General features: G+C 42.4%; 1 protein-coding gene across 1 annotated transcript in view; it reads left to right on the top strand.

Annotated features, from left to right (window-relative positions):
• The window catches only part of LOC124000820 (malignant fibrous histiocytoma-amplified sequence 1 homolog), a 38,299-nt gene extending 16,452 nt beyond the window's left edge, over nucleotides 1-21,847 (top strand). The window contains exons 2-3 of the mRNA XM_046307449.1: nucleotides 20,268-20,603; nucleotides 20,954-21,847. Of these exons, the coding sequence (XP_046163405.1) occupies nucleotides 20,268-20,398 (131 nt within the window). The 3' untranslated portion in view covers nucleotides 20,399-20,603; nucleotides 20,954-21,847. The remainder of the gene's footprint in view (nucleotides 1-20,267; nucleotides 20,604-20,953) is intronic.
• The last annotated feature ends 5,451 nt before the right edge of the window (nucleotides 21,848-27,298 follow it).

Raw genomic sequence — 27,298 nt, forward strand, 5'->3', positions numbered from 1 at the left:
ATTCTGTTTCCATGATTCCAACGGTTTTTCTCTAATTCGCAAGTCAAATTGCAATTGCAACATTTGGTTAAAAACAAGTCCTAGATTATTTGCCCATATTGTTCAGCCCTACGTGGCAGTGTGGAAAAATGATTATGTCTGAGTGTTGGAGTGTGCCCCTGGCTATCTGTAAATTAAGAAATATCTTTTTTTAAATGGTGCCATCTAGTTTGCTTAATATAAGGAATTTGAAATTATTTATACTTTTACTTTTGATACTTAAGAACATTGTATTAATTACATTTACTTTTGATACTTAAGTATATTTAAAACCAAATACTTTTATACTTTTACTCAAGTAGTATTTTACTGGGTGACTTTTACTTGAGTACTTTTCTATTAACGTATCCTTACTTTTACTCAAGTATGACAATGGGGTACTTTTTCCACCACTGCAATTTAGTGCAGGAAATGCAGAAATTATAAAAGTGTATAAAACAATCAGAATGGAGAAAGACTCAATGAAATCACTTAGAATGAATGTGTTGCCAGCCTAGGATCACTCACTACTCATAAAGCAAATGTACAACTTTTATTATTCAGAAACAGAAAATACCGTCATACCGTCCAATTTTTTTTCGCCCTATCACCCAGCCCTAACCCACAACCTAACCCCTCCCCATTTTTTAACTGGTCGTTCAGAACAGCACCGTTTCGGTTTAATTGAACCTTCTACAATATTTTTTGTACTGAGTGCGGTCCTCCTGTCTATTACTCAGCTCTGCATGAGAAACGATAAATTAATCCACTTTAAACCCAACCAGTCAGTGTATATATTTGTGTGTTTATGTAGTGGGGGATGGGAAGCATTGCAGAGATGAGCAGGCTGTCTGTTTTAATGACCATAATAACCTAGCTACTGTTAGCTGCTAATTAATACACAGGGCTGTTCAGCAGCATTCCATCCACAGCCTGTTCAAGCCCCCTTCGGACAATGATCCCCTGGAGTGGTAACCCCCCCAACCCCCAGGCATGGGCAGCTTTTTTAGGAGCCCTTCTGTTTTATGAACTCCACTGTTGTTGGTTCTACTTTTGGTTGATTTTCACAATTGGCAAATATACAATACACAACCAAAAGTATGTGGACACTTGCTCGTCGAACATCTCATTCCAATATCATGGGCATTATGTGGTGTTGGTCCCCCCTTAGCTGCTATAACAGTCTCCACTCTAATGTGAAGGCTTTCCATTAGATGTTGGAACATTGCTGCAGGGACTTGCTTCCATTCAGCCGCAAGAACATTAGTGAGCTCGGCAGTGATGTTGGCCGATTAGGCCTGGCTCGCAGTCAGCGTTCTAATTCCTCCTAAAGGTGTTTGATGGGGTTGAGGTCAAGGCCTTGTGCAGGCCAGTCAAGTTCTTCCACACCGATCTTGACAAACCATTTCTGTATGGACCTCGCTTTGTTCACTCACGGGGGCATTGTCATCCTGAATCAGGATAAGGGCTTCTCCAAACTGTTTCCACAATGTTGGAAGCACAGCATCTTCTAAAATGTAATTGTATGCTGGAGCCCTTCACTGGAACTAAGGGGCCTAGTCCGAACCATGAAAAACAGCCCTTGGTCATTATTTCTCCCCCCTCAAACATGCATTGGGGCAGGTAGTGTTTTCCTGGCATCCCTAAAACCCAGATTAGTTAGTTGGACTGTCAGATGGTGAAGCGTGATTTATCTCCCCAGAGAAAGCGTTTCCACTTCTCCAGAGTCCAAGGGAGCTTTACACCACTCCAACCGACACTTGGTATTGTGCATGGTGATCTTAGTCTTGTGTGCGGCTGCTCGGCCATGAAAACCCATTTCATGAAGCTCCCGACGAACAGTTTTTGTGCTGACGTTACTTCCAGAGGCAGTTTGGAACTCGGTAGTGAGTGTCACGTGTGCTCCCTCTCCGGCCTCAAGGTCACCAGGCTGCTCGTTATGGCGCACACCTGTCACCTTTACACGCACCTGCGCATCATCAGACTCACCTGGACTCCATCACTTCACTGATTACCTTCCCTATATATGTCACTCCCTTTGGTTCCTTCTCCAGGCATTCAATCCAAGATGGCGTAGCAGTCAGACGTCTTTGTCCTGGCGTGTCCCTTGTATATATCGTTTTGCATCTTTTTCTTCGCATATCTTTTAAAATATTTTGATAAACCTCAACATCTAAATACTCTCCTGCAACCCGCCTCACCCAATGTAGCGTGGATCTGCTTTTTTTCTAAAGTATTTCTATTTACTTCGGATCTGGAATCCCTCAACTGAAGCTAGCCAGCTTAACTACCAGATATCAGTCAGCAAACCATTGCCAGCGGTCATCAGCTAACCTTCACCTCGGAAAGCTCTCGCCAATTCGAACAACGTGACTCTAACCAGAGCATAACGGACCTATTATTTTTATCCCAGGATTCCTACCCCAAACTGAACATTTTCATCTGGATCTTCACAACTAGCTAACTGCAATCCCGGATGACTACTCCTGGCTAGAGTTTCCATCCCAGAGCAAGCACCAATTAGCTTGAAGCTAGCCCGGCCAGGGCTCCTGTGCTACCACCGACGCATAGTCCTGGGCTACAATATCCGGACCCCTTCTACAGCCGGTATGGGGCATGGAACCCCGCAGATCCCCTACGACTGGAATACTGACATAATCTGCCCGAGGACTCCAACAGGCCCCTCAGACGCGACGCCTGCTGAAGGCCCATTATGCTAACCAGCTAGGCCTGCTAGATACCTAGAGCTACTTGGAACCCTACTAATTCCACGACTGGTCTATCGGCGTCACCGCACGAAGAGGCAAAAACAGACTTACCCCCATCGCGACGCCAACCCCCCAAAAGCTAACTTTCTAGCCCCTGCTATCTGCTTGCTTGCTTGCTAACCCGGTTTGCTAACTGCTAGCTCGCCGGGCCCGGTCTGCTAACTGCTAGCTTGCCTGCCCGGTCTGCTAACTGCTAGCCCATGCTAACTGCTTGCTTGCTAGCCCGGCCTGCTAACTGCTAGCTTGCCCCGGTCTACTAGCTGCTAGCTTGTTTAGCCCCGGCCTACTAACTGTTAGCTTGTTAGCATCGGCCTGCTAACTGTCTGAATCGCCGTGTCCCCAGCCAGCCCAACCACTCACTGGACACATATGTTCACTTGGCTACGCATGCCTCTCTCTAATATCAATATGCCTCGTCCATTACTGTCCTGGTTAGTGATTACTGTCTTATTTCACTGTAGAGCCTCTAGCCCTGCTCAATATTCCTTAACCAACCATGTTGTTCCACCTCCTACATGTGCGAGGACATCACCTGGTTTAAACATCTCTAGAGACTATATCTCTCTCATCATTACTCAATGCCTAGGTTTACCTCCAATGTACTCACATCCTACCTTACCTTTGTCTGTACACTATGCCTTGAATCTATGCTATCGTGCCCAGAAACCTGCTCCTTTTACTCTGTTCCGAACGTGCTAGACGGCCAGTTTGTATAGCCTTTAGTCGTACCCTTATCATACTTCTCCTCTGGTGATGTGGAGGTTAATCCAGGTCCTGCAGTGCCTAGCTCCACTCCCGCCCCCCAGGTGCTCTCATTTGTTGACTTCTGTAAACGTAAAAGCCTTGGTTTCATGCATGTTAACATTAGAAGCCTACTCCCTAAGTTTGTTGTACTCACTGCTTTAGCACACTCTGCCAACCCAGATGTCTTAGCCGTGTCTGAATCCTGGTTTAGGAAAACCACCAAAAACCCTGAAATCTCCATTGCTAACTATAACGTTTTCCGCCGTGATACAACTGCCAAAGGGGGCGTTGTTGCAATCTACTGCAAAGATGTTCTGTCTTACTATCAAGGTCTGTACCCAAACAATTTGAGCTTCTACTTCTAAAAATGCACCTTTTCAGAAACAAGTCTCTCACTGTTGCCACATCCCTCTGCCCCCAGCTGTGCCCTCGATACCATATGTGAATTGATTGCCCCCCATCATCTTCTGAGTTCGTACTACTAGGTGACCTAAACTGGGACATGCTTAACACCCCGACCATCCTACAATCTAAGCTTGATGCCCTCAATCTCACGCAAATTATCAATGAACCTACCAGGTACAACCCCAAATCAGTAAACATGGGCACCCTCATAGATGTCATCCTAACTAACTCGCCCTCCAAATACACCTCTGCTGTTTTCAATCAAGATCTCAGCAATCACTGCCTGATTGCCTGCATCCGTAATGGGTCTGCGACCAAATGACCACCCCTCATCACTGTCAAACGCTCCCTGAAACACTTCTGCGAGCAGGCCTTTCTAATCGACCTGGCCGGGGTATCCTGGAATTGACCTCATCCCATCCAGTAGATGATGCCTGGCTATTCTTTAAAAGTGCCTTCCTCACCATCTTAAATAAGCATGCCCCTCTCAAAAAATGTAGAACTAGGAATAGATATAGTCCTTGGTTCACTCCCGACCTGTCTGCCCTTGACCAGCACAAAAACATCCTGTGGTGTTCTGCATTAGCATAGCCCCCGTGATATGCAACTTTTCAGGGAAGTTAGGAACAAATATACACAGGCAGTTAGAAAAGCTAAGGCAAGCTTTTTCAAACAGAAATTTGCATCCTGTAGTACTAACTCAAAAAAGTTCTGGGACACTGTAAAGTCCATGGAGAATAAGAGCACCTCCTCCCAGCTGCCCACTGCTCTGAGGCTAGGAAACACTGTCGCCACCGATAAATCCACAGTAATTGAGAATTTCAATAAGCATTTCTCTACGGCTTGCCATGCTTTCCACATGGCTACCCCTACCACGGTCAACTGCCCGGCACCCTCCACAGCACCCCGCCAATGCCCCCACCATTTCTCCTTTACCCAAATCCAGATAGCTGATGTTCTGAAAAAGCTGCAAAATCTGGACACCTACAAATCAGCCGGGCGAGACAATCTGGACCCCCTCTTTCTAAAATTATCTGCCGAAATTGTTGCAACCCCTATTACTAGCCTGTTCCCCCTCTCTTTCGTATTGTCTGAGATTCCCAAAGATTGGAAAGCTGCCGTGGTCATCCCCCTCTTCAAAGGGGGTGACACTCTAAACCCAAACTGCTACAGACCGATGATCTATACTACCCTGTCTTTCTAAGGTCTTCTAAAGTCAAGTTAACAAACAGATTACTGACCATTTCGAATCCCACCATACCTTCTCTGCTATGCAATCTGGTTTCAGAGCTGGTCATGGGTGCACCTCAGCCACACTCAAGGTTCTAAACGACATCATAACCGTCATCGATAAAAGACATTACTGTACAGCCATATTCATCGACCTGGCCAAGGCTTTCGACTATATAAATCACAACATTCTCATTGGCAGACTCGACAGCCTTGGTTTCTCAAATGAATGCATCGCCTGGTAAACCAACTACTTCTCTGATGTAGTTCAGTGTGTCAAATCGGAGGGCCTGTTGTCCGGACCTCTGACAGTCTCTATGGGTGTGCCACAGGGTTCAATTCTCGGGCCGACCCTCTTTACTGTATACATCAATGATGTTGCTCTTGCTGCTGGTGATTCTCTGATCCACCTCTATGCAGACGACACCATTCTGTATATTTCTGGCCCTTCCTTGGACACTGTGTTAACTAACCTCCAGACGAGCTTCAATGCCACAACTCCCCTTCCGTGGCCTCCAACTGCTCTTAAACGCAAGTAAAACTAAATGCATGCTATCAATCGATCACTGCCCACACCTGCTCGCCCGTCCAGCATCACTACTCTGGACGGCTCTGACTTAGAATACGTGGACAACTACAAATACCTGGGTGTCTGGTTAGACTGTGAACTCTCCTTCCAGACTCACATTAAGCATCTCCAGTCCAAAATTAAATCTAGAATCGGCTTCCTATATCGCAACAAAGCATCCTTCACTCATGCTGCCAAACATACCCTCGTAAAACTGACTATCCTACCGATCCTCGACTTCGGTGATGTCATCTATAAAATAGCCTCCAACACTCTACTCAACAAATTGGATGCAGTCTATCACAGTGCCACCGTTTTGTCACCAAAGCCCCATACACTACCCACCATTGTGACCTGTACGCTCTCGTTGGTTGGCCCTCGCTTCATACTCGTCGCCAAACCCACTGGCTACAGGTTATCTACAAGTCTCTGCTAGGTAAAGCCCCGCCTTATCTCAGCTCACTGGTCACCATAGCAGCATCCACTCGTAGCACGCTCTCCAGCAGGTATATCTCACTGGTCACCCCCAAAGCCAATTCCTCCTTTGGTCGTCTTTCCTTCCAGTTCTCTGCTGCCCATGACTAGAACGAATTGCAAAAATCTCTGAAGCTGGAGACTCACATCTCCCTCACTAGCTTTAAGCACCAGCTGTCAGAGCAGCTTACAGATCACTGCACCTGTACATAGATGGGCTGTTTACAGATGGGCTATCTACCTACCTCATCCCCATACTGTTATGTATTTATTTATTTATTTTGCTCCTTTGCACCCCAGTATCTCTACCTGCACATTCATCTTCTGCCGATCTACCATTCCAGTATTTAATTGCTATATTGTAATTACTTCGCCACCATGGCCTATTTATTTCCTTAACTTACCTCATTTGCACTCACTGTATATAGATTTTTTGTTTTATTTTGTTCTACTGTATTATTGACTGTATGTTTTGTTTATTCCATGTGTAACTCTGTGTTGTATGTGTCGAATTGCTACGCTTTATCTTGGCCAGGTCGCAGTTGCAAATGAGAACTTGTTCTCGACTAGCCTACCTGGTTAAATATAGGTAACAGCACTTACAGTTGATCGGGGAAGCTCTAGCAGGGCAGAAATTTGGCGAACTGACATGTTGGAAAGGTGGCATCCTATGATGGTATCACGTTGAAAGTCACTGAGCTCTTCAGTACGGGCCATTCTACTGCCAATGTTTGTCTATGGAGATTGCACTGCTGTGTGCTCAATTTTATATACATGTCAGCAACGGTTGTGGCTGAAATAGCCAAATCCACAAATTTTAAGGGGTGTCCACATACTTTTGTGTGTGTATATATGGCTTCTTTCATATTTTACCATATTACCATTTAATTAATGTATATCTAATGCTCTAGCTGATTTTTAAGAGGATACTGAACTGTGTTCCTTTGCAATGTTTTGATATAGGCTATATTTGAATGTGAGCATTCTTGATTTTACCTTGAAGAAGACACAGGAAAAATGTGCTTTTTTGATCGAGTGGACAATCATTACATTCATTTAGGAGAGGGAATCTCTCTCGCTTTCTCTCTCACTTTCTCTCCCATTTTCCTGGGGCAGACTGAGGCATATTTAATAGTCACGTCACATGGTGTATTTGCCTGTGTGATACAGTCACCAATTGGCAAAGTTAAACCCATGTTGCTTGTAACGCCAGGGTAGTGGGTTCGATCCCCGGGACCACCCATACGTAGAATGTATGCACACATGACTGTAAGTCGCTTTGGATAAAAGCGTCTGCTAAATGGCATATATTATTATTATATTATTATATATTATAGACATTTCGTTGTTGCGTATCTGTCCATGCTACAAGCCGATATACAGAACCCAACGATTAAACAGATATCCAAAAGTGCATTACTGTATATTATGAACTGGGTGGTTTGAGCCCTGAATGCTGATTGTCTGACAGTCGTGGTATATGAGACTGTATACCACGGGTATGACAAAACATTTATTTTTACTGTTCTAGTTACATTGGTAACCAGTTTATAATGGCAATAAGGCACCTCAGGTGTTTGTGGTATATGACCAATATACCACGGCTAAGGGCTGTATTCAGGCACTCTGCGTTGCGTCTTGCATAAGAATAGCCCTTAACTGGTATATTGGCCTTATTGCTTAATTAGCATTCCTTTAGAATAAAGCCATGATTGTGTCAGTCCAAAATCAACATGATGGTAATTTGGGGCCTTATGTCATCCTTATCCGACAGGCCCATCAGTGTGAGTGGTCTGATTTTAATGTGATTGGACAGCTTCAGTGAGAGGAGCACATTGGGGCTGCTCTGCCTGCTGTGCTGCAGCAGGGTGATCAGCAGATGCTAACATCTGGCCCTACAGCGTGTGCGCTCGTGCGTACTCGCACCACTGTCCGAGCAGATGACCAGCAGCTGTCTCTGAGTACATACAAATGCAATGTACTGGGGAGAATATAATGGTCTTCTAGTACTCCTTCCATAGCCATCAGATGACTAGAAGAGTGACATAGTAATTTTTGTATTAATTTGATATTTATTCCAGCTCATTTTTCTACCCTGGCTATGATAGGAGCCTGTCTGCACTATGTTACTGTCGCCTCCTCCCCTCTCTTTAGTGTAGTTGTACACACACCTTCCCCTCTCCATCTTAAAGGTCCCTAGAGGTTTTGCAGGGCCACTTTCTGTTTGCAGGGCAGGCCCAACTCCACACATTCCAAGGCAACCCTCTGTTGAATGGCCAGAATGGGTCATTTTTTAGGCATCTCTTCTGACAGAGAAGTAGGGCACACATTCCTCAGGCTATGGGCCCATCCATTTCAGGAGGCAGGAGCCGCTCGCTGTTCAAACAAGTTTAATCTAATTTGAGAAAATGTTCACAATATTTTCCTGTCTCTCTTTGTTAAGCAGTCTCTAAGATAGTCGTGTCTCCAGTCTATGTCTGTGTAACCTTTAGTCATTTCCCAGCTCCTGGTTTGATCCAGTGAAGAGTCTGGTCGTCCACAGTTTTAGATTTTAGCCTCTAAAATGTCCTCTGGACTGCTTTCTCTCACTGTAGAATGAGTCCAAACTACTGTTTGTGCAATCTGCTGATCTGAGCCCAAATGTAGGAAATGTTTATTTAGTGGCCACCAGGGTTGGGGTCAATTCCATTGAAATTCCAGTCAATTCAGAAAGTAAACCACATTCCAATTCCTAATTTTCGTAGTTGAAAAGCATTGAACAGAATTTAATTTGGAATTTAAGTGTACTTCCTGAATTGACTGGAATTTAAATTAAATTGACCCCAACCCAGGTGGCAACCAAATTCGTCACCCTGTCCCCATCACGTCAGCTCATGGAATTAGTCAATTCTGATCGACTGGCCTAAGAAGGAAACTCTGTGTAATTCTCCAGCCCACTTTCTGGCACTGTGCATTGTTCATAAACAAATATAGTCAGTCATTGAGGTGGCGGTCCAATTTGACGCAGCAACTAAAAGTGGAAAGCTTTGGTGGTACGTTTGCCGGGTAAGGAAAGCGAGTCCCAACACCCAAAGGCAATCAGATTGCAGAATTGTTAACAGAGACAGAGTAGGTCTTGGCTGAGGCTACCCAGAACAAAATGTGCTTTCCACACCAGACGTTGTCACAGACAGGCTAGGAAGAGAACAGGGCGTTTGGTGATCTAAAACCCTCATTATGCAGGTAATGACCCTAGTGATAAAAATGTGTGCTATGCAAAGTAGAAAGAGCTATTAGGGGGCAGTGGTTTTCATTAAGACATTTGACTGGTGTTTTGTCTGGGCCTGGGCCTTCTCACCAATACAGTACAGAGTGGGCAGAGCAGTTAGCTGCCTGTGTGGAAATCTCATTAGAGCACAGCCCTGACCACTAGAAGGCTGCTAAGCTCTCTCTCTCTCTGTGTGTGTGTGTGTGTGTGTGTGTGTGTGTGTGTGTGTGTGTGTGTGTGTGTGTGTGTGTGTGTGGCACTGTGCTATATGTTAGTCTATGTCTGGCAATGTGTTGATCGTGACTAGTGTGGCCCGGGTGCTTCATTTGACGTGCTTGGCCTTATTGTTGTTTAACCCACTGTGGTGCTAATCCTCTGACCGAGCTGCTGGCATCTGGTTGTGATCTCAGAGCATGTAACGGTTTTCTAGGTGTGGTGAAGGAGAGTCGGACCAAACTGCAGCGTGTAGATTGCGATCCATGTTTAATGAACAAAAAACAAACAAAAAAACGTAACACGAATCTAAAACACAAACACTACAAAACAAAGAACGTAACGAAAACAGCCTATACTAGTGAAAACTAACACAGACAGGAACAAGGACACTAAGGACAATCACCCACGACAAACTCAAAGATTATGGCTGCCTAAATATGGTTCCCAATCAGAGACAACGATAAACACCTGCCTCTGATTGAGAACCACTCCAGACAGCCATAGACCTTGCTAGATCACCCCACTAGCTACAATCCCAATACATACACACCAAAACCCCAAGACAAAAACCACCACAATCCAAAAACCCCATGCCACACCCTGGCCTGACCCAATACATGAAGATAAACACAAAAAATAAACACAAAATGGCTGTGTCCTCTGCCCTCTGCATCCCTCTCGCTCACTGCTCACTTACGCCCACACCAGGCACTGCTGCATGGGTGCGTCCATGACTGGTAGCAACCCAAGCGCTGTGTCTTCTCTACTGTCCAAGATGTCTGATCTGTTTACTAGAAACTCAAAGGTCACTGTCTCAACAACACTCATTTAAACATCCTTAGTTCCTGATCTAACTGTATGAGTCACACTGATCTACTTTACAGGAATAACCTGAACTGATCTGACTATGTACAGCCAACCTGAACTTGTCTTTCCCTCACTTCTCTGTGAATGTGTCAAATGGTAGGCTGCTGATGAGGGACATGTGTGGGCCTGTTGAACTGCAGGACAGACGACACTTCACCTGAAGAAGTGAAAGGTGATCTTGTGTACCGATTTGAGGTTGTTGAGATACAGGCTAGTCTTGTCTGTCCTGATAAATCACCCTAAAAAGAACATTTATTTGTACTGTTCTAATTACGTTGGTAACCAGTTTATAATAGCAAAAAGGTACCTCATGTGTTTGTGGTATATGACCAATATACCACAACTAAGGGCTGGCAACATGGATACAGCCATTAGCCTGGGTAAATTGGTCATATACCACAAAATATTTTATTAAAGTTATGTGAATAAATGATGGTTAATAAGTGATAAGCAGTAATGGGCATTCACTACCATCATATAACTTTTATGAATTGTTTTATTCTGATATGAAATTCAACCCACAATGTATAGTGCATTTAATGTCCAAAAAATGATGGAAACATAATTTTTTAACGATTCAAAACAAAACCGAGCCGTCCTCAAAAAGCCCTAATCACTCAGCACTATTGAATGCACCACTGAAAACGTAATAGGTTGTTAGGACTGTATTGGTATAGTTTATTACAGGATGTTTTACAACACAATAAACAGTATTCCTGGGGCTTAGTTCAAATGCAGTATTTAAAGAAACACACCAGGTGTTACAAAGTGAGGTCATTTCTGAGTCCATAAACCTGACATTCTTAGGCTGCATTTAGACAGGCAGCCCAATTAGGATTTTCTTCCCCTTACTAATTTTGACCAATCAGATCAGCCCTGAAAAAGATCTGATGTGAAAAGATCTGATGTGATTGGTCAAAAGACCAATTAGTGGAAAAACCATCAGAATTGGGAAGACTTTCTAAACACAGCCTTAGATATCTGTAGTTCATATATTTTCAAAGATGCACATGATGTGGAGAATCCCGTATACAGGTTGATTCCCTGTCAGATTATTCAGGCTGTTTATTCAGGCTGTTTCAACAGAAACTGCAGTCAGTCCTCTGTGACTAATTAGCACACAGGAGCTTGTAGAGATCCTCCTCTGGTGTGTGTGTAGAGGTGTGTGAGTGTGCATGCTTATGGATGATCGGGCGGTGGGGGTTCTTTCACACACACGCACAGCCTCTCCAATTGTGTGGCCATTGTGTGCTTTGCCAAGTACATCAACTCCTCCAGATTTGAGCGCAGACTAGAGATTTGAATCTCCGAATCATTCGAATTGCTCTGCGTCGATACTTAAAAATGTACATTTTTAAATAGCCTTTTTCCTTGTGTGGACCGTCAATGTCCCCAGTTGGTCTAATTTATGGTTTGTTTACTATTCTTGGGGACTTCTGGTCCTCACAAGTATAGTTAAACATGTCCCCCCCAACACACACACACACACACACACACACACACACACACACACACACACACACACACACACACACACACACACACACACACACACACACACACACACACACACACACACACACACACACACACACAGACAGACAGTTGGGAGAGGGGGATGCAGGCTGTGTAGGCAGACAGAGGTTGGTAGGGGTGTGTAGTGTGTAATGTTATGTTCTCCTTTGTGTGGACATGCTTTAAGTGGACATGCTTTAAGAAAATAATCATTTCTCTGTTTACTCTTATGGCAGGCACATGTAATGCTGCAGTAGAGGGGTGTGGCTGCCTGGGGCATGTGTAGATGTTATCACAAGGACCATTATCCATGGGGTTGGGGGATTAAACTGTGGAATTGGTTCCTGAAATCCCTTTGCTGTGATCTAAGCAGATTTCAGTATTGAGACCAAATATACTATTTTGTTCTTTGTCCAATCCCTCCCTCTGCCCTGTTTTGCCTTAATGGTGATTATGGATATGGCTGTAACATGCTCAGTGTGTTTGTTCTCTGTGTGAACTTCGTTTTGATGTAGTTTTTCATCCATGGCTGTTGAGTTAGCTGTAAAAGTTATCCTCTCTCCCCTCATTCATGTGGAGTGACAGGGCAGAAGGCAGCTAGCTGGCAGCCCCGTTTGCTTTAGGCCTGACCTGGGCACACTACCAGCTTTGTCATGGCATTGACAGTTACTGGCAAAGTAACTGCCAATGAACAGCTGACAAGTAAATTCCCTGTGAATAACTTTGTATCGATCTTATCAAGAGCTTATCAAGAGCTCCTTCAAACCCTAGTGTGATTTTGAGTTCTCAGCTACCATTAGGGAGAGAAGTGCAGCTGTGAAAAGAAGTGTGGAAAGAGGGAGGGAACCCCTCTGTTTTATTGGATAATGATGTAACCTATGGATGAGATGAGTAAGAGGAAATTAATGTGTAAAATCAGACGATGTTGATTGGAACTTGGGAAAATGATGACGTTGTGAAGGAATGGAGGAGGCGGGACAAGGCCTGTAAAATCAGTCTGTTGATTGGATGCTGGGGGTCATTCCCTTTGCAGAGATACGGGCTGACCATAAGTGACACATCTGATCTTCCTACAGAAACAACCTGTACAGAGTAAGACATATGAATGTGAAAGTAATGGAGCCAGACACCCTCAGAAACATGTCCCTCTTCTCCACCCATCTCTTTGTGTGTATTGTCATCGATCATTGTCAATAGCCTTCTTTGAAATGAGCACCCTCCTCCAACCCCCAAACCCTCTTTGCCCCCTCCCTCTCTGACCATGCTGCTAATGTCAGGAAACAAAAGAAGGAGAAGTGGAAGGGAAGGGACTGAGGCCTCTGAAGTCCATTGTGAAAGGATCAGACGTGGACGTTCTCAGACTCTGTCACGCTCGTTGTTAGAATAAATGGACCAAGGCGCAGCGTGCGTAGAGTTCCAAATGTTTAATTATAGAAACTTACCAAAACAATACAGAAACAAACGCAACGGGAAGAAATGCAGTGCTCACAGACACTACACAAAAACAAGATCCCACAAAAAAACAGTGGGAGAAGGCTGCCTAAAAATGATCCCCAATCAGAGACAACGATAGACAGCTGCCTCTGATTGGGAACCATACCAGGCCAACATAGAAATGAAAAAACTAGACTACCCACCCTAGTCACACTCTGACCTAACCAAAATAGAGAATAAAAAGGATCTCTAAGGTCAGGGTGTGACACTCTTAGGGATTTCCAAACATGTTCAGCATCCTACTGGGACTTTCTTAGAGACAGGGAAAGGGCTCTTTTTTATAGCAATTCTGGAGAAATATCAGTTTTCCTTTTATGGAGGCAGCGGTAGAGCTCTCTGGAGAATTAAAGAGAGAAAGAGCAGAAATGGAGGGCCTGGCAGAAGATCAAGCCCAGCAGGGTAGAGCAGTAGCACAGGAATGTACAGGCTCATTATTCTACCTGCCTGCTGATGATATTTCAGTGAGGAGGGGGAATTGGGAGTTGAGATGAATTGCACATTCCTAGTCCCTGATGTCAGAGTAACCGATTCCTCTATCCGTCTGCATACTGCATTACTAGCTGACACCTAGTCAGCAGTGATGAAGGTGAGACTAGTGTTCTCAGTCTGACTCTCTCTGACCAAGATGAAGAGGCAGAGATAACTGGCTGTGTGATTCAGCATCTGTGCTGCTTCCTGTAACAGACTCCCTCCCCCTATTTCCACACAGAAAGATCTGCAGCCAGCAACATTCTCAGGAAGGAACCACTAATACATCATGTCAGGATGTCCTGTATAGCAAACTAATGTTATACATTGACTGTTTTACAGCGTACGGCAACACTACAATCAAAATGCTGTACATATCACACCTATTTAACAGGACAATAAATACCATGACCGGCACAGGTTTGAGTGTGTCATGAACTGCAACGCTGCTGGGTATTTCACACTGAACAGTTTCCTGTGTGTATCAAGAATAGTCCACCACTCAAAGGACATCCAGCCAACTTGACACAACTGTGGGAAGCATTGGAGTCAACATGGGCCAGCATTCCTGTGGAAAGACCCTGTGTAGAGTCCATGCCCTGACAAATTGAGGCTGTTCTGAGGGCAAAAGGAGGTGCAATGCAATAGTAGAAAGGTGTTCCTGATGTTTTGTACACTCAGTGTACATTGTGCTGTTGAGTGTAGGAAATATGTGTGAACACCATTGTTTCAGAACCAGGAGAAAAGACAGAAAAAGTAATGAACACCGCTTGAAATGAATTAGAAATACCAAGACCAGAGAAAATATCAACCATGGTAACTAGCCATATCCTTGGTAACTAACTATCCCCATTACCTTTCGGATAGGGTTGCTACGAGGGTTCTAGTTTTACAGCATGGTGACACTCAGACATAGTCACACAGACAGCCCATGAGACCGTACTGGAGCTACAGTTTGTTGATCCAGCAGGTCTGGAGGATATGAGGTTTCAGATAGTGAATCCAGGTCAATCTGTGTCTGTAGCAGATAAGCCCAGATCCTCCTGGTGATGGGTCAATACAATATTAGTGAGCTCTCTAGGCAGATGCCTAACAGAGGTTTTTAGTGCCAATTATGATTTGCTCATAACAAGAGGGGTGCAGCAGTATTTAGCCAAGGAAAAGGGTTTAACATTGAGGATTAGGCCATTCCCATAGCTTAACCATAAAAACCATGTGAGCTCTGAACATGGTACAGGGGAGTATAGCTTGCACAGCAAAAGTAGCATACAATGTTCTCTCCCTCTCTCTCCTTGTGCTCTGTTTTGTGCCCTGTCTCTTTCTCTCTTTGTCTTTCTCTCTCTCTCTTTCTATAAAAGATTGATTGGGTTTACCTTTCCAGCACGCAACAGAGATGTTAAAATAAAACCCTTGCATAATGATAGAATGTATTGACATAGTATTACTGGCAGGATTTAACTACTGTTTTCTCATGGCCTTCAAAACACTATGTGAGTACATGATCCATCCGGTTATAGTAGCAGTGTGTGGTCAGACTGTTTGTACAGACAGTGCGTGGCTTTAGTATGTGCTGCACTGCATTACTGTCAGAGGTGGAGGCAGCCAGGCGGTATGACCGTAATGTTATTGAGTGACGAATGATGTAACAGCCTATTGTTTCTGCCTGCCTCAATCAGACCAATACCCAGCATCACAAACAAACTCCTGCACAACATTCCATACCCTGTTAGTTGTGGACTGGCTGCCAGCGTTTGGAGGAACCCTGGCTGTGCCACTCAGGACTACTTTTAGAACTAGTTTCCTTCCATTAAGGATGCAGCAGAGGATGAAGGAATTGGGATGTTTGTTTTAGGTTTTTGCTTTTTTCCTTTTTCTGTTCAGTCATGCTGCACCTGCTCTGGTCCTGCTATAGTTCTGAAATGAAGGGAATAGGTCTTTCATGGTTGCCATATTGCCTAGTGAACCAAGTGAACTAAGCAGTGGTGCAAGTTGAGCCTGCTCTAAGGTTGCAAAAAAAACACAGTGGAAAAAAAACCAACAGCGAAAACAACTAAACAACTACTGATAACAGCCAAAATACAAAGCATTCCATTGCTGATCTTTCTGGTTCCTCCCGTATGTGTAGGTGAAAAGCAGGCAATAATGGCACTTCTGTAAATAGCACATTTATATTTTTGGGCAAGTGATCATAATCTTCGGGCAACCAAAAAATACTCATAATTAGCCCGATGGGCAAGTGTGCCTTTTAGACTTGAATGTCAATCCCTGAGATCCCTCCATTTAAAAAAAAACTACTTAAGGTGTATGGGTAATAATTGTTAGTTAACAAGAAGATGAGTAAATCTATGTACCAACAACTGAAGCCTGTTTGACATGTTGTTTGTTAGATATGAAGTGGTCCTTGATAGGGAATGAAGGCCAGGCATGTTTTTCTAGACATTCACTTAACACGCTGGTTGTAGGGCTACAGCCTGTTAGTGAGACAGACTAGTGTTTTAGTTTTTCCCATAATTGGAAGGCCAGAGCATGTGACTTACAGTGCCTTCAGAGAGTGTTCACACCCCTTGACGTTTTCCACATTTTGTTCTGTTACAAAGTGGGATTAAAATGGATTGAATTGTAACTTTTGGTCAACGATCTACACAAAATACTTGAATGTCAAAGTGGAAGACAAATTCTAACATTTATTTAAAAATTCAAAATAAAGCACAAATATATCTTGATTAGATAAGGATTCACCTCCCTGGGACAATACATGTTAGAAGCACATTTGGCAAAGATTACAGATGTGAGTCTTTCTGTCTCTAAGAGCTTTGCACACCTGGATTTCACAATATTTGCCCACTAGGCTTTATACAATTCTTTAAATTCTGTCAAGGTGGTTGTTGATCATTGTTAGAAAGCATGTTTCAAGTCTTGCCATAGATGTTCAATCCTATTAAAGTCAAAACTGTAACTACGCCACTTAGGAACATTCAATGTCATCTTGGTAAGCAACTTCAGTGTAGATTTGGCCTTGTGTTTGATGTTATTGCCCTGCTGAAAGGTGAATGTGTCTCCCAGTATCTGTTGGAAAGCAGACTGAACCAAGGTTTCTTCTAGGATTTTGCCTGTGTTTAGCTGTATTCCTAGGACTAGGGGGAAAAAAACTCCCTTGTCCATGCCAATGATGAGCATACCCATAAAATAATGTGTCACAACTATGCTAGAAAATATGAAGAGTCGTACTCAGTGATGTGTTGGATTTGCCCCAAACAGCTTTGTGTTCAGGACAAACAGTACATTTCTTTGCCACACTTTTTGCAGTATTACTTGTTTCAAACAGGATGCATGTTTTGGAATATTTGTATTCTGTACAGACCTTTTTTTCATTATGTCATTTGGGTTAGTATTGTGGAGTAACTACAATGTTGTTAATCCATTCTCATTTTTCTCATATCACAACTATTAAACTCTAACTGTTTTAAAATCACCGTTGGCCTCATGGTGAAATTCCTGAGCAGTTTCCTTCCTCTCCAGAAACTGAGTTATGAAGGATGGTGGTATCTTTGTAGTGACTGGGTGTATACACCATCTAAGGCCTAATTAATAACTTTACCATGCTTAAAGGGATCAGCGTCTGCTTATTATTATTACTATTATTATTGCATTTTTTTACACCTGCTAAATCTTTGTGGTTGAATCCCTTCTTGAAATTGACTACTGGATTGAGGGACATTACAGATAATTGTATGGGTTACAGAGATGGGGTAGTCATTCTAAAATCATGTTAACCTCTATTATTGAACACAGAATGAGTCCATGCAACTTATGTGATTTGTTAAGCAAATTTTTACTCCTGAACTTATTTAGTCTTGCAATAACAAAAGGATTGAATACTAATTGACTCAAAACATATTTTTTCATTTTTTTATTCATTTGTCAAATGTTTTACAAACAAAATTACTTTTTAATATTATGGGGTATTGTGTGTAGATAAGTGACACAATCTTGATTTTATAAAACTAAATTCAGGCTGTAACACAACAAAATTTGGAAAAGGTAAAGGGGTGTGAATACTTTCTGAAGTCACTCTACTGGATGAGGTGTCTGCCTGTTCTGTGCTGGTAGTCAGGAAACGGTCTTGAGTACAGGAAATTGTATAATTAACACACACATGCACGTTCACAGTCAAACACACACATACAGGCTCTTTCTCTCACTTACACACACATTTCCCAACAACCTGCCAGTGCCTTGTGATTTTGCTGATGATGACAAACCCTTTCAATATGAGTTGATCTGCAGTTATTTAGCCTGATGATGGAGTCCTCCACTCCAGTGGTCTTTAGGGAATTTAACATGTGGTTACTGTGCTCATTTTGCTCTGGAGTGGGCTCTGGAAATCAGTGGTAATGAAGTCAAATCGCCATCTAGGGAACAAATAAAGAACTGTTTTTTTTACAGATCAAATCTCTTTCAGTCTTGGCAAAACATTGACTTGGGCTCCTGTACAAAATCCACCATATCCTGATATCACTGGATAAATAACCTCTCAGTCAATTAGATAATTAAGTATTATATACAGTTGAAGTCAGAAGTTTACATACACTTAGGTTGGAGTCATTTTCAACCACTCCACAAATGTCTTGGCAAGTCGGTTAGGTCATCTACATCTACTTTGTGCATGACACAAGTCATTTTTCCAACAGTGTTTACAGACGGATTATTTCACTTATAATTCACTGTATCACAATTCCAGTGGGGTCAGAAGTTTACATACACTAAGTTGACTGTGCCTTTAAACAGCTTGGAAAATTCCAGAAAATTATGTCATGGCTTTAGAAGCTTCTGATAGGCTAATTGACATATTTTGAGTCAATTGGTGGTGTACCTGTGGATGCATTTCAAGGCCTACCTTCAAGCTCAGTGCCTCTTTGCATGGGAAAATCAAAAGAAATCAGCCAAGACCTCAGGAAAAAGAATTGTAGACCACCACAAGTCTGGTTCATCCTTGGGCACAATTTCCAAACGTCTGAAAGTACCAAGTTCATGTTTACAAACATGATAGTCGCTTTGGATAAAAGCGTCTGCTAAATGGCATATATTATTATATTATTATTATTATATTATTATTAAGTATAAACACCATGGGACCACGCAGCCATCATACCACTCAGAAAGGAGACACATTCTTTTTCCTAGAGATGAACGTACTTTGGTGCGAAAAGTGCAAATCAATCCCAGAACAACAGCAAAGGACCTTGTGAAGATGCTGGAGAAAACAGGTACTAAAGTATCTATATCCACAGTAAAACGAGTCCTATATGGACATAATCTGAAAGGCCGCTCAGCAAGGAAGAAGCCACTGCTCCAAAACCGCCATAAAAAAGCAAGACTACGGTTTGCAACTGCACATGGGGACAAAGATTGTACTTTTTGGAGAAATGTCCTCTGGTCTGATGAAACAAAAATAGAACTGTTTGGCCATAATGACCATCATTATGTTTGGAGGGAAAAGGGGGAGGCTTGCAAGCTGACGAATACCATCCCAGCTGTGAAGCACGGGGGTGTCAGCATCATGTTGTGGAGGTGCTTTGCTGCAGGAGGGACTGGTGCACTCCACAAAATAGATGGCATCATGAGGGATGAAAATTATGTGGATATATTGAAGCAACATCTCAAGACATCAGTCAGGAAGTTAAAGCTTGGCCGCGAATTGGTCTTCCAAATGGACAATGACCCCAAGCATACTTTTAAGGACAACAAAGTCAAGGTATTGGATTGGCCATCACAAAACCCTGACCTCAATCCCATAGAAAATTTGTGGGCAGAACAGAAAAAGCGTGTACGAGAAAGGAGGCCTACAAAACTGACTCCTTTCCTCCAGCTCTGTCAGGAGGAATGGTCCAAAATTCACCCAACTTATTGTGGGAAGCTTGTGGAAGGCTACCTGAAACGTTTGACCCAAGTTAAACAATTTAAAGACAATAATAACAAATACTAATTGAGTGCATGTAAACTTCAGACCCACTGGGAATGTGATGAAAGAAATAAAAGCTGAAATCGTTTATTCTATTATTTTGACATTTCACATTCTTAAAATAAAGTGGCAATACTAACTGACCTAAGACAGTGAATTTTACTAGGATTAAATGTCAGGAATTGTGAAAAACTGAGTTTAAACATATTTGGCTAAGGTGTATGTAAACTTCCGACTTCAACTGTATAAACTAACTCACCCTCTTCTCTACCACCCCTCTCGCTCTCTCAGGTGAGCTGCTAAGCCAGCCGCGCCCCGAGGGGCTGACTGAGATCATCTGCCCAAAGAATGGTTCGGAGCGGGTCAACGTGGCACTGGTTTACCCCCCTACGCCCACCGTGGTCAGTCCCTGTCTCAAATGAGCCCTTCTGCCTAGACTCTACTGTCCTGTCCTGTCTGACTGTACCCTCACGCTGCCTGCCTCTCTAGCCAACTCCTAAGTCTAAACACCACACCCCAGCTCTCCCTCTGAATCTCCTCAACCTACCCAGGCTGCAGCCTGGACACATAGCCATGCAAGGTCACAGAGATATGCACTGTCAGCTGGATGGAGCAGAGCAGATAACTGTAAGTATCCTGAAATATTAATGCAGGATTGGCCTCAAAAGGGTCATAGGTTGGTAACTAGAGGGTTGGATGCTTAGAGCCTTCTATTTACTGTTTAAATGCAATTGACAAAGTATCCAATTATAAGAGTGTCTAATATTGGGCCGGCAGGGTAGCCTAGTGGTTAGAGCGTTGGACTAGTAACCGGAAGGTTGCGAGTTCAAACCCCCGAACTGACAAGGTCATCCTGCCCCTGAACAGGCAGTTAACCCACTGTTCCTAGGCTGTCATTGAAAATAAGAATTTGTTCTTAACTGACTTGACTGGTAAAATAAATAAAATTGTCATTTTTTTTCCTTAATTTTTTATAGGTTGTCCAGCTGTTACTACATGCCTCACCATGATGACAAAGACGGTATTAAAGGACTTTGGCTGAAAGCATACCTGGGTTGTTTTTAAGACTCATACAAGCCATCAACAAGCAGTGTCTTTTCCAACTGTCCTACTCTCTACTGCCCTCTAAAACTCTACCAAACCTCTGCCTACAACCTACTCAAGACGAAACACAGGAAATCAACCTATCCATGCAATCAATTCAACAACAAGAGAGATGAGTGGACAAAGACTTGGACTGGTTTCTCTCTTTACTACTTAGTGGTGTCATGAAATGTTGGAAACCTCTTGGCTGGACTGCAACCCATTCTAACTTCCAGTAATGATGCTTATCCTGTCCACATGTCAAGGTTGTGATTGATGAACATCGGAAAGAGAACTGACTGAACCTCCTACACTATCATGCTGTTTGTAAACCAAATACTGTCTTGTATAGCCAAATACATCAACCACATACTCCTAAACACACATTACCCATGTACAGACTTTATTCTTTGCTTTAGCCTTTGCGGATGGACAGCTGTATCATATGAAGTAAATGCTGGGTCTTACATATTATGACAGACATACTGAACACAAATATAAATGCAACATGCACCAATTTCAAATATTTTACTTAGTTACAGTTTATATAAGGAAATCACTCAATTGAAATAAATGAATTGGGCTCTAATCTGTGGATTTCAAATGACTGGGGATACAAACATGCATCACAGAACTTTAAAAAATAATCTGGCCATGGATCTTCAAACCAGTCAGTATCTGGTGGATATTCCTGCAGTCAGCATGCAAATTGCATTCTCCCTCAACTTGAGACATCTGTGACATTGTGTTTTGTGACAAAACTGTACATTTCAGAGTGGCCTTTTATTGTCCCCAGCACAAGATGCACCTGTGTAATGATCATGCTGTTTAATCAGCTTATTGATATGCCACTCCTGTCAGGTGGATGGATTATCTTGGCAAAGGAGAAATGCTCACTAACAGGGATGTAAACACATTTGTGCACAAAATGTGAGAGAAATAAGCTTTTTGTGTGGATGGAAAATGTGTTTTATATTTTTGTTGAATGTATTATGTAAGATCAGGGGACTGCCTTTATGCCAAGGAAATTCCAGTTCAGATGGATTTGAAAAGATATTTCATTTTAACATATCCTGACCAAACCATGGTGTGATGTATATGTGATATGCCATTTCAACTTCAGTAAGAAAGGTACTCAGTTTCTCATTAGACTTGTTCAAAAATGATCATTGTATGTAAATAAAATACAATAATGTTCTCTAAAGGAAACCGAAAAAGAAGACCTCTGTAGGTGTTGAGTTTTAAGTCTTCATAAGACTATTTGTGGTCATGTTGGAAGAGGAATTTATTTCAAGATGTTTTTTCACTGCTATGGGGAGATACTGCAATATGTTTAAAACATGGAAGAAACGAGTTAATACACCTTTTGTGTGTAATACCTTTATTTTTGTACATCAACACAAGTTGTCACCACTCAACATTATTTACAGTGCGACGTTGTGCATGGCTGTCTTGGCCAGTGTGAGAGTGTACATACAATTGTATATGTAGCTGGTCAAACCATCTCCCAACACAACATATAAAGCACAACATACAAGTATGCCAACTACTGGTTTTAATATTACCATATTGTTGTGTCTTTTTCATTTCACCTTTTTTGTCCCCAATTTCGTGGTATCCAATTGGTAGTAGTTACAGTCTTTTCTCATCGCTGCAACTCCCGTGCGGACTCGGGAGAGGCGAAGGTCGAGAGCCATGCGTCCTCCGAAACACAACCCAACCTAGCCGCACCAATGTGTCGGAGTAAACACCGTACACCTGGCGACCGGCCCGCCACTCGAGACAAGGATATCCCTGCCGGCCAAACCCTCCCTAACCCGGACGATGCTGGGCCATGGACCTCCCGGTCGCGGCCGGCTACCAAGAATCTCTGGTGGCACAGCTAGCATTGCGATGCAGTGCCTTAGACCAGTGCGCCTCCTGGGAGGCCCCGTCTTTTTCATTTATACTTTTTTTTACACACTACTACCAAAGATTTTTATAACGAATCCAAGATTGACCACAGCCTGTCTGTTAGAGAAGGCATACTCTGAATTGCGCGTGTGTAATAATTCAATTAGCCTTTTCCTTCCTGAACAACAACATTTTTTAAAAACTTTCGTCAGAGATTCTAGTTTTGGAAACAGAAAACTGTATTGATATTAAATGTTTAATCGATGAGAAAATTAGCACAATTTCGGCCAAAATCCATCTCTTTCCATCTTCTCCTACTGCCAGCCACTGGGCCTCCTCCGTGGTAACGCCAAGCTGATGCTTCACATTTATACATCTGGTGAAATATCTGTCCCATTGTTCTATCTATGCTACTACTGTAGATATGATGGCTCTATGACCTTTATGGGAATAATATTTTGATACTGCTCGATGACTGTTTATATATCTTGACATTGAGGATCACAACCAATAACATTAAACATATTGATAAGAGTCGAGAGTCTAGTTTCTCTACCCTCTGTATTTGAATGGAAGTTCTTACTCTGGTTCTGCCAACTACACATTAAAACAAATCAATTTGTATTTTTCACACGTGCCAAATAAAACAGGTGTAGACCTTACAGTGAAATGCTTACTTACAAGCTCTTTCCCAACGATGCAGAGTTAAATAAAATTCAAATAAAAATGCATGAGAAACAAAACACACAAGAATGAAGCTATAGAATATACAAGTAGTACCAATACCATGTCAATGTGCAGGGATATGTGGTAATTGAGGTAGATATGTACATGTAGGCAGGGGTAAAGTGACAAGGTATCAGGATATACACTCAGCGGTAAGTTTATTATGTACACCCATTTAGCACCGGGTCGGACCCTCCTTTGCCTCCAGAATAGCCTGACTGCCATCAGCATGACACAACAGGAATTGTTATTCGTCGTACCAGGCAATGTTTTTCAACTTTCCAATGTCTGTTGGAAAGCACACTGAACCAGGTTTTCCTCTACGATTTTGGATGTGCTTAGCTCTGTTTTGTTTATTTTAATCCTAAAAAAAGTCAGTGTTGATGACAAGCATACCCATAACATGATGCAGCCACCACCATGCTTGAAAATATGAAGAGTGGTATTCAGTGAGGTGTTGTGTTGGATTTGCCCCAAACATAACACTTTGTATTCAGGACATTAAGTTAATTTCTTTGCCACATTTTTTGCAGTTTTACTTTAGCGCCTTATTGAAAACTGGATGCATGTTTTGGAATATTTTTACTCTGTACAAGCTTCCTTCTTTTCACTCTTGTCATTTAGGTTCGTTTTGTGGAGTAACTACAATGTTTTGATCCATCCTCAGTTTTCTCCTATCACAGCCATTAAACTCTATAACAATTTAAAAGTCACCGTTGGCTTCATGGTGAAATCCATGCGTGGTTTCCTTCCTCTCCGGCAACTGAGTTATGGACACTTGTATCTTTGTAGTGACTGGGTGTATTGATACACAATCCAAAGTCTAATTAATAACTTCACCATGCTCAAAGGGATATTCAATGTATGTTTTGTTGTGTTTTTTTCATCTACCAATAGGTGCCCTTCTTTGCAAGGCATTGGAAAATCACCCTGGTCTTTGTGGTTGAATCTGGGTTTGAAATGTACTGCTTGACTGAGGAACCTTACAGATAAGTGTATGTGCGGGGTACAGAGATGATGTAGTCATTCAAAAGTAATATGAACCACTATTATTGCACACAGAGTGTGTCCATGCAACCTATTGTGACTTGTTAAGCAAATTTTTACTCCTGAACTTATTTAGTCTTGCCATAACAAAGGGTTTGAATACTTATTGACTCAGCACATTTCAGCTTTTAATTTTTAATTAATTTGTAAACATTTCTAAAAACACTTCTATATTGGCATATTGTGTGCAGGCCAGTGACACCAAATCTAAATTTAATCAATTGTACATTCAGACACAACCAAATGTGGAAAAAGTCAAGGGGTGTGAATAGTCTCTGAAGGCACTGTATATCCTGATGCCTAGTCACCTTACCAATATACTGTACATATAGTTTCTACTTCTATCCCTCCACATTGTAAATATGGTATTTGAACTGACCCTGTATAAAGCTTCTTACATTCTCATGTTCTTCTGATTTCAATTTCTTGTTTGTTTTTGTTCTACCGTATGTTAGTTTTAGTGCTTCATTGATATTGATTGTTGGGTTTGGAGCTTGCATGAAAGGCATTTCACTGTACTTGTGCACGTGACAAAAATATATATATCTACAGTACCAGTCAAAAGTTTGTACACACCTACTCATTCAAGAGTTTCTTTATTTTTACTATTTTAAACATTGCAGAACAATAGTGAAGACATCAAACTATGAAATAACACATATGGAATTATGTAGTTATAACGACACAAGGAGAGACCCAGATGCAGACACGGGAGGCAGATGGTTTGAGCTCTAATATTTATTTTAGACCATTCTGCCTGATCCTGACCTCGAGTCTGCCTGCCGCTCTGTACCGTTTTGTACTCTGACCCACCAGGTCAGGCAGACTCGAGGTCAAGGGCAGGCAGAATGGTCAGGCAGGCGGGCACAGAGTCAGGACAGGCAAGGGTCAGAACCAGGAGGATGAGAAGAACAGAGACTGGGACAAACAGGCGCCAGGAGAAAAACACTGGTTGACTTGGCAAACAAGACAAACTGGCACAGACAGACAGAAAACACAGGTATAAATACACAGGGGATAATGGGGAAGATGGGCGACATCTAGAGGGGGGTGGAGACAAGTACAAGGACAGGTGAGACAGATCAGAGTTTGACAGTAGTAACCAAAACAGTGTTAAACAAATCCAAATATATTTATATTTGAGATTATTCAAAGTAGCCACCCTTTGCCTTGATGACAGCTTTGCACACTAGCTTCACATGGAATGCTTTTCCAACAGTCTTGAAGGAGTTTCCACATATGCTGAGCACTTGTTGGCTGCTTTTCCTTCACTCTGCGGTCCAACTCATCCCAAACCATCTCAGTTGGGTTGAGGTTGGGTGATTGTGGAGGCCAGGTCATCTGATGCAGCACTCCATCACTCTCCTTCTTGGTCAAATACCAGATGGGATGGCGTATCACTGCAGAATGTTGTGGTAGCCATGCTGGTTAAGTGTGCCTTGAATTCTAAATAAATTACAAATGGTGTCACCTGCAAAGCACCCCCACACCTCCTCCTCCATGCTTCACAGAGGGAACCACACAGCCGGAGATCATCCGTTCACCTACTCTGCATCTCGCAAAGACACGGTGGTTGGAACCAAAAATCTCACATTTGGACTCATCAGACCAAAGGACAGCTTTCCACTGGTCTAATGTCCAATGGCCAAAAGCAAGTCTCTTCTTCTTATCAGTGTCCTTTGGTAGTGGTTTCTTTGCAGCAATTAGACCATGAAGTCCTGATTCATGCAGTCACCTCTGGACAGTTGATGTTGAGATGAGTATGTTACTTGAACTCTGTGAAGCATTTATTTGGGCTACAATTTCTGGTAACTCGAATGACTGTGGGTCTTTCTTTGCTGTGGCGGTCCTCATGAGAGCTAGTTTCATCATAGCGCTTGATGGTTTTTGCGACTGCACTTGAAGAAACTTTCAAAGTTATTGGAATGTTCCGGATTGACTGACCTTCATGTCCTAAAGTAATGATGGACTGTCGTTTCTCTTTGCTTATTTGAGCTGTTTTTGACATAATATGGACTTGGTCTTTTGCCAAATAGGGCTATCTTTTGTATACCATCCCTACCTTGTCACAACACAAATGATTGGCTCAAATGCATCAAGAAGGAAAGAAATTCCAGAAATAAACTTTTAACAAGGCACACCTGTTAATTGTAATCCATTCTAGGTGACTACCTCATGAAGCTGGTTGAAAGAATGCCATGAGTGTGTAAGGCTGTCATCAAGGCAAAGGGTGGCTACTTTGAAGAATCTCAAATTTAAAATATATTTTGAATTAACACTTTTTGGTTACTACATGATTCTATATGTGTTATCTCATAGTTTTGATGTCTTCACTATTATTCTACAATGTAGAAAATAGTATACATTTTTAAAAGCCTGGAATGAGTAGGCGTGTCTAAACTTTTGACTGGTACTGTTTATATATTTACAGTATAATTTGTTAAAACTTGATAGATATTTGCGTTAAAGAAGCACTCCATGTCTACCAATAAATACCATATAAGTGATCGACAGTCCAGAAAAAACATGATCATGGATCTACCTGACAATCTGCATTAGTTCTCTGATAACAA

Source organism: Oncorhynchus gorbuscha, linkage group LG16 (assembly GCF_021184085.1).
Source record: "Oncorhynchus gorbuscha isolate QuinsamMale2020 ecotype Even-year linkage group LG16, OgorEven_v1.0, whole genome shotgun sequence".
NCBI lineage: Eukaryota > Metazoa > Chordata > Actinopteri > Salmoniformes > Salmonidae > Oncorhynchus > Oncorhynchus gorbuscha.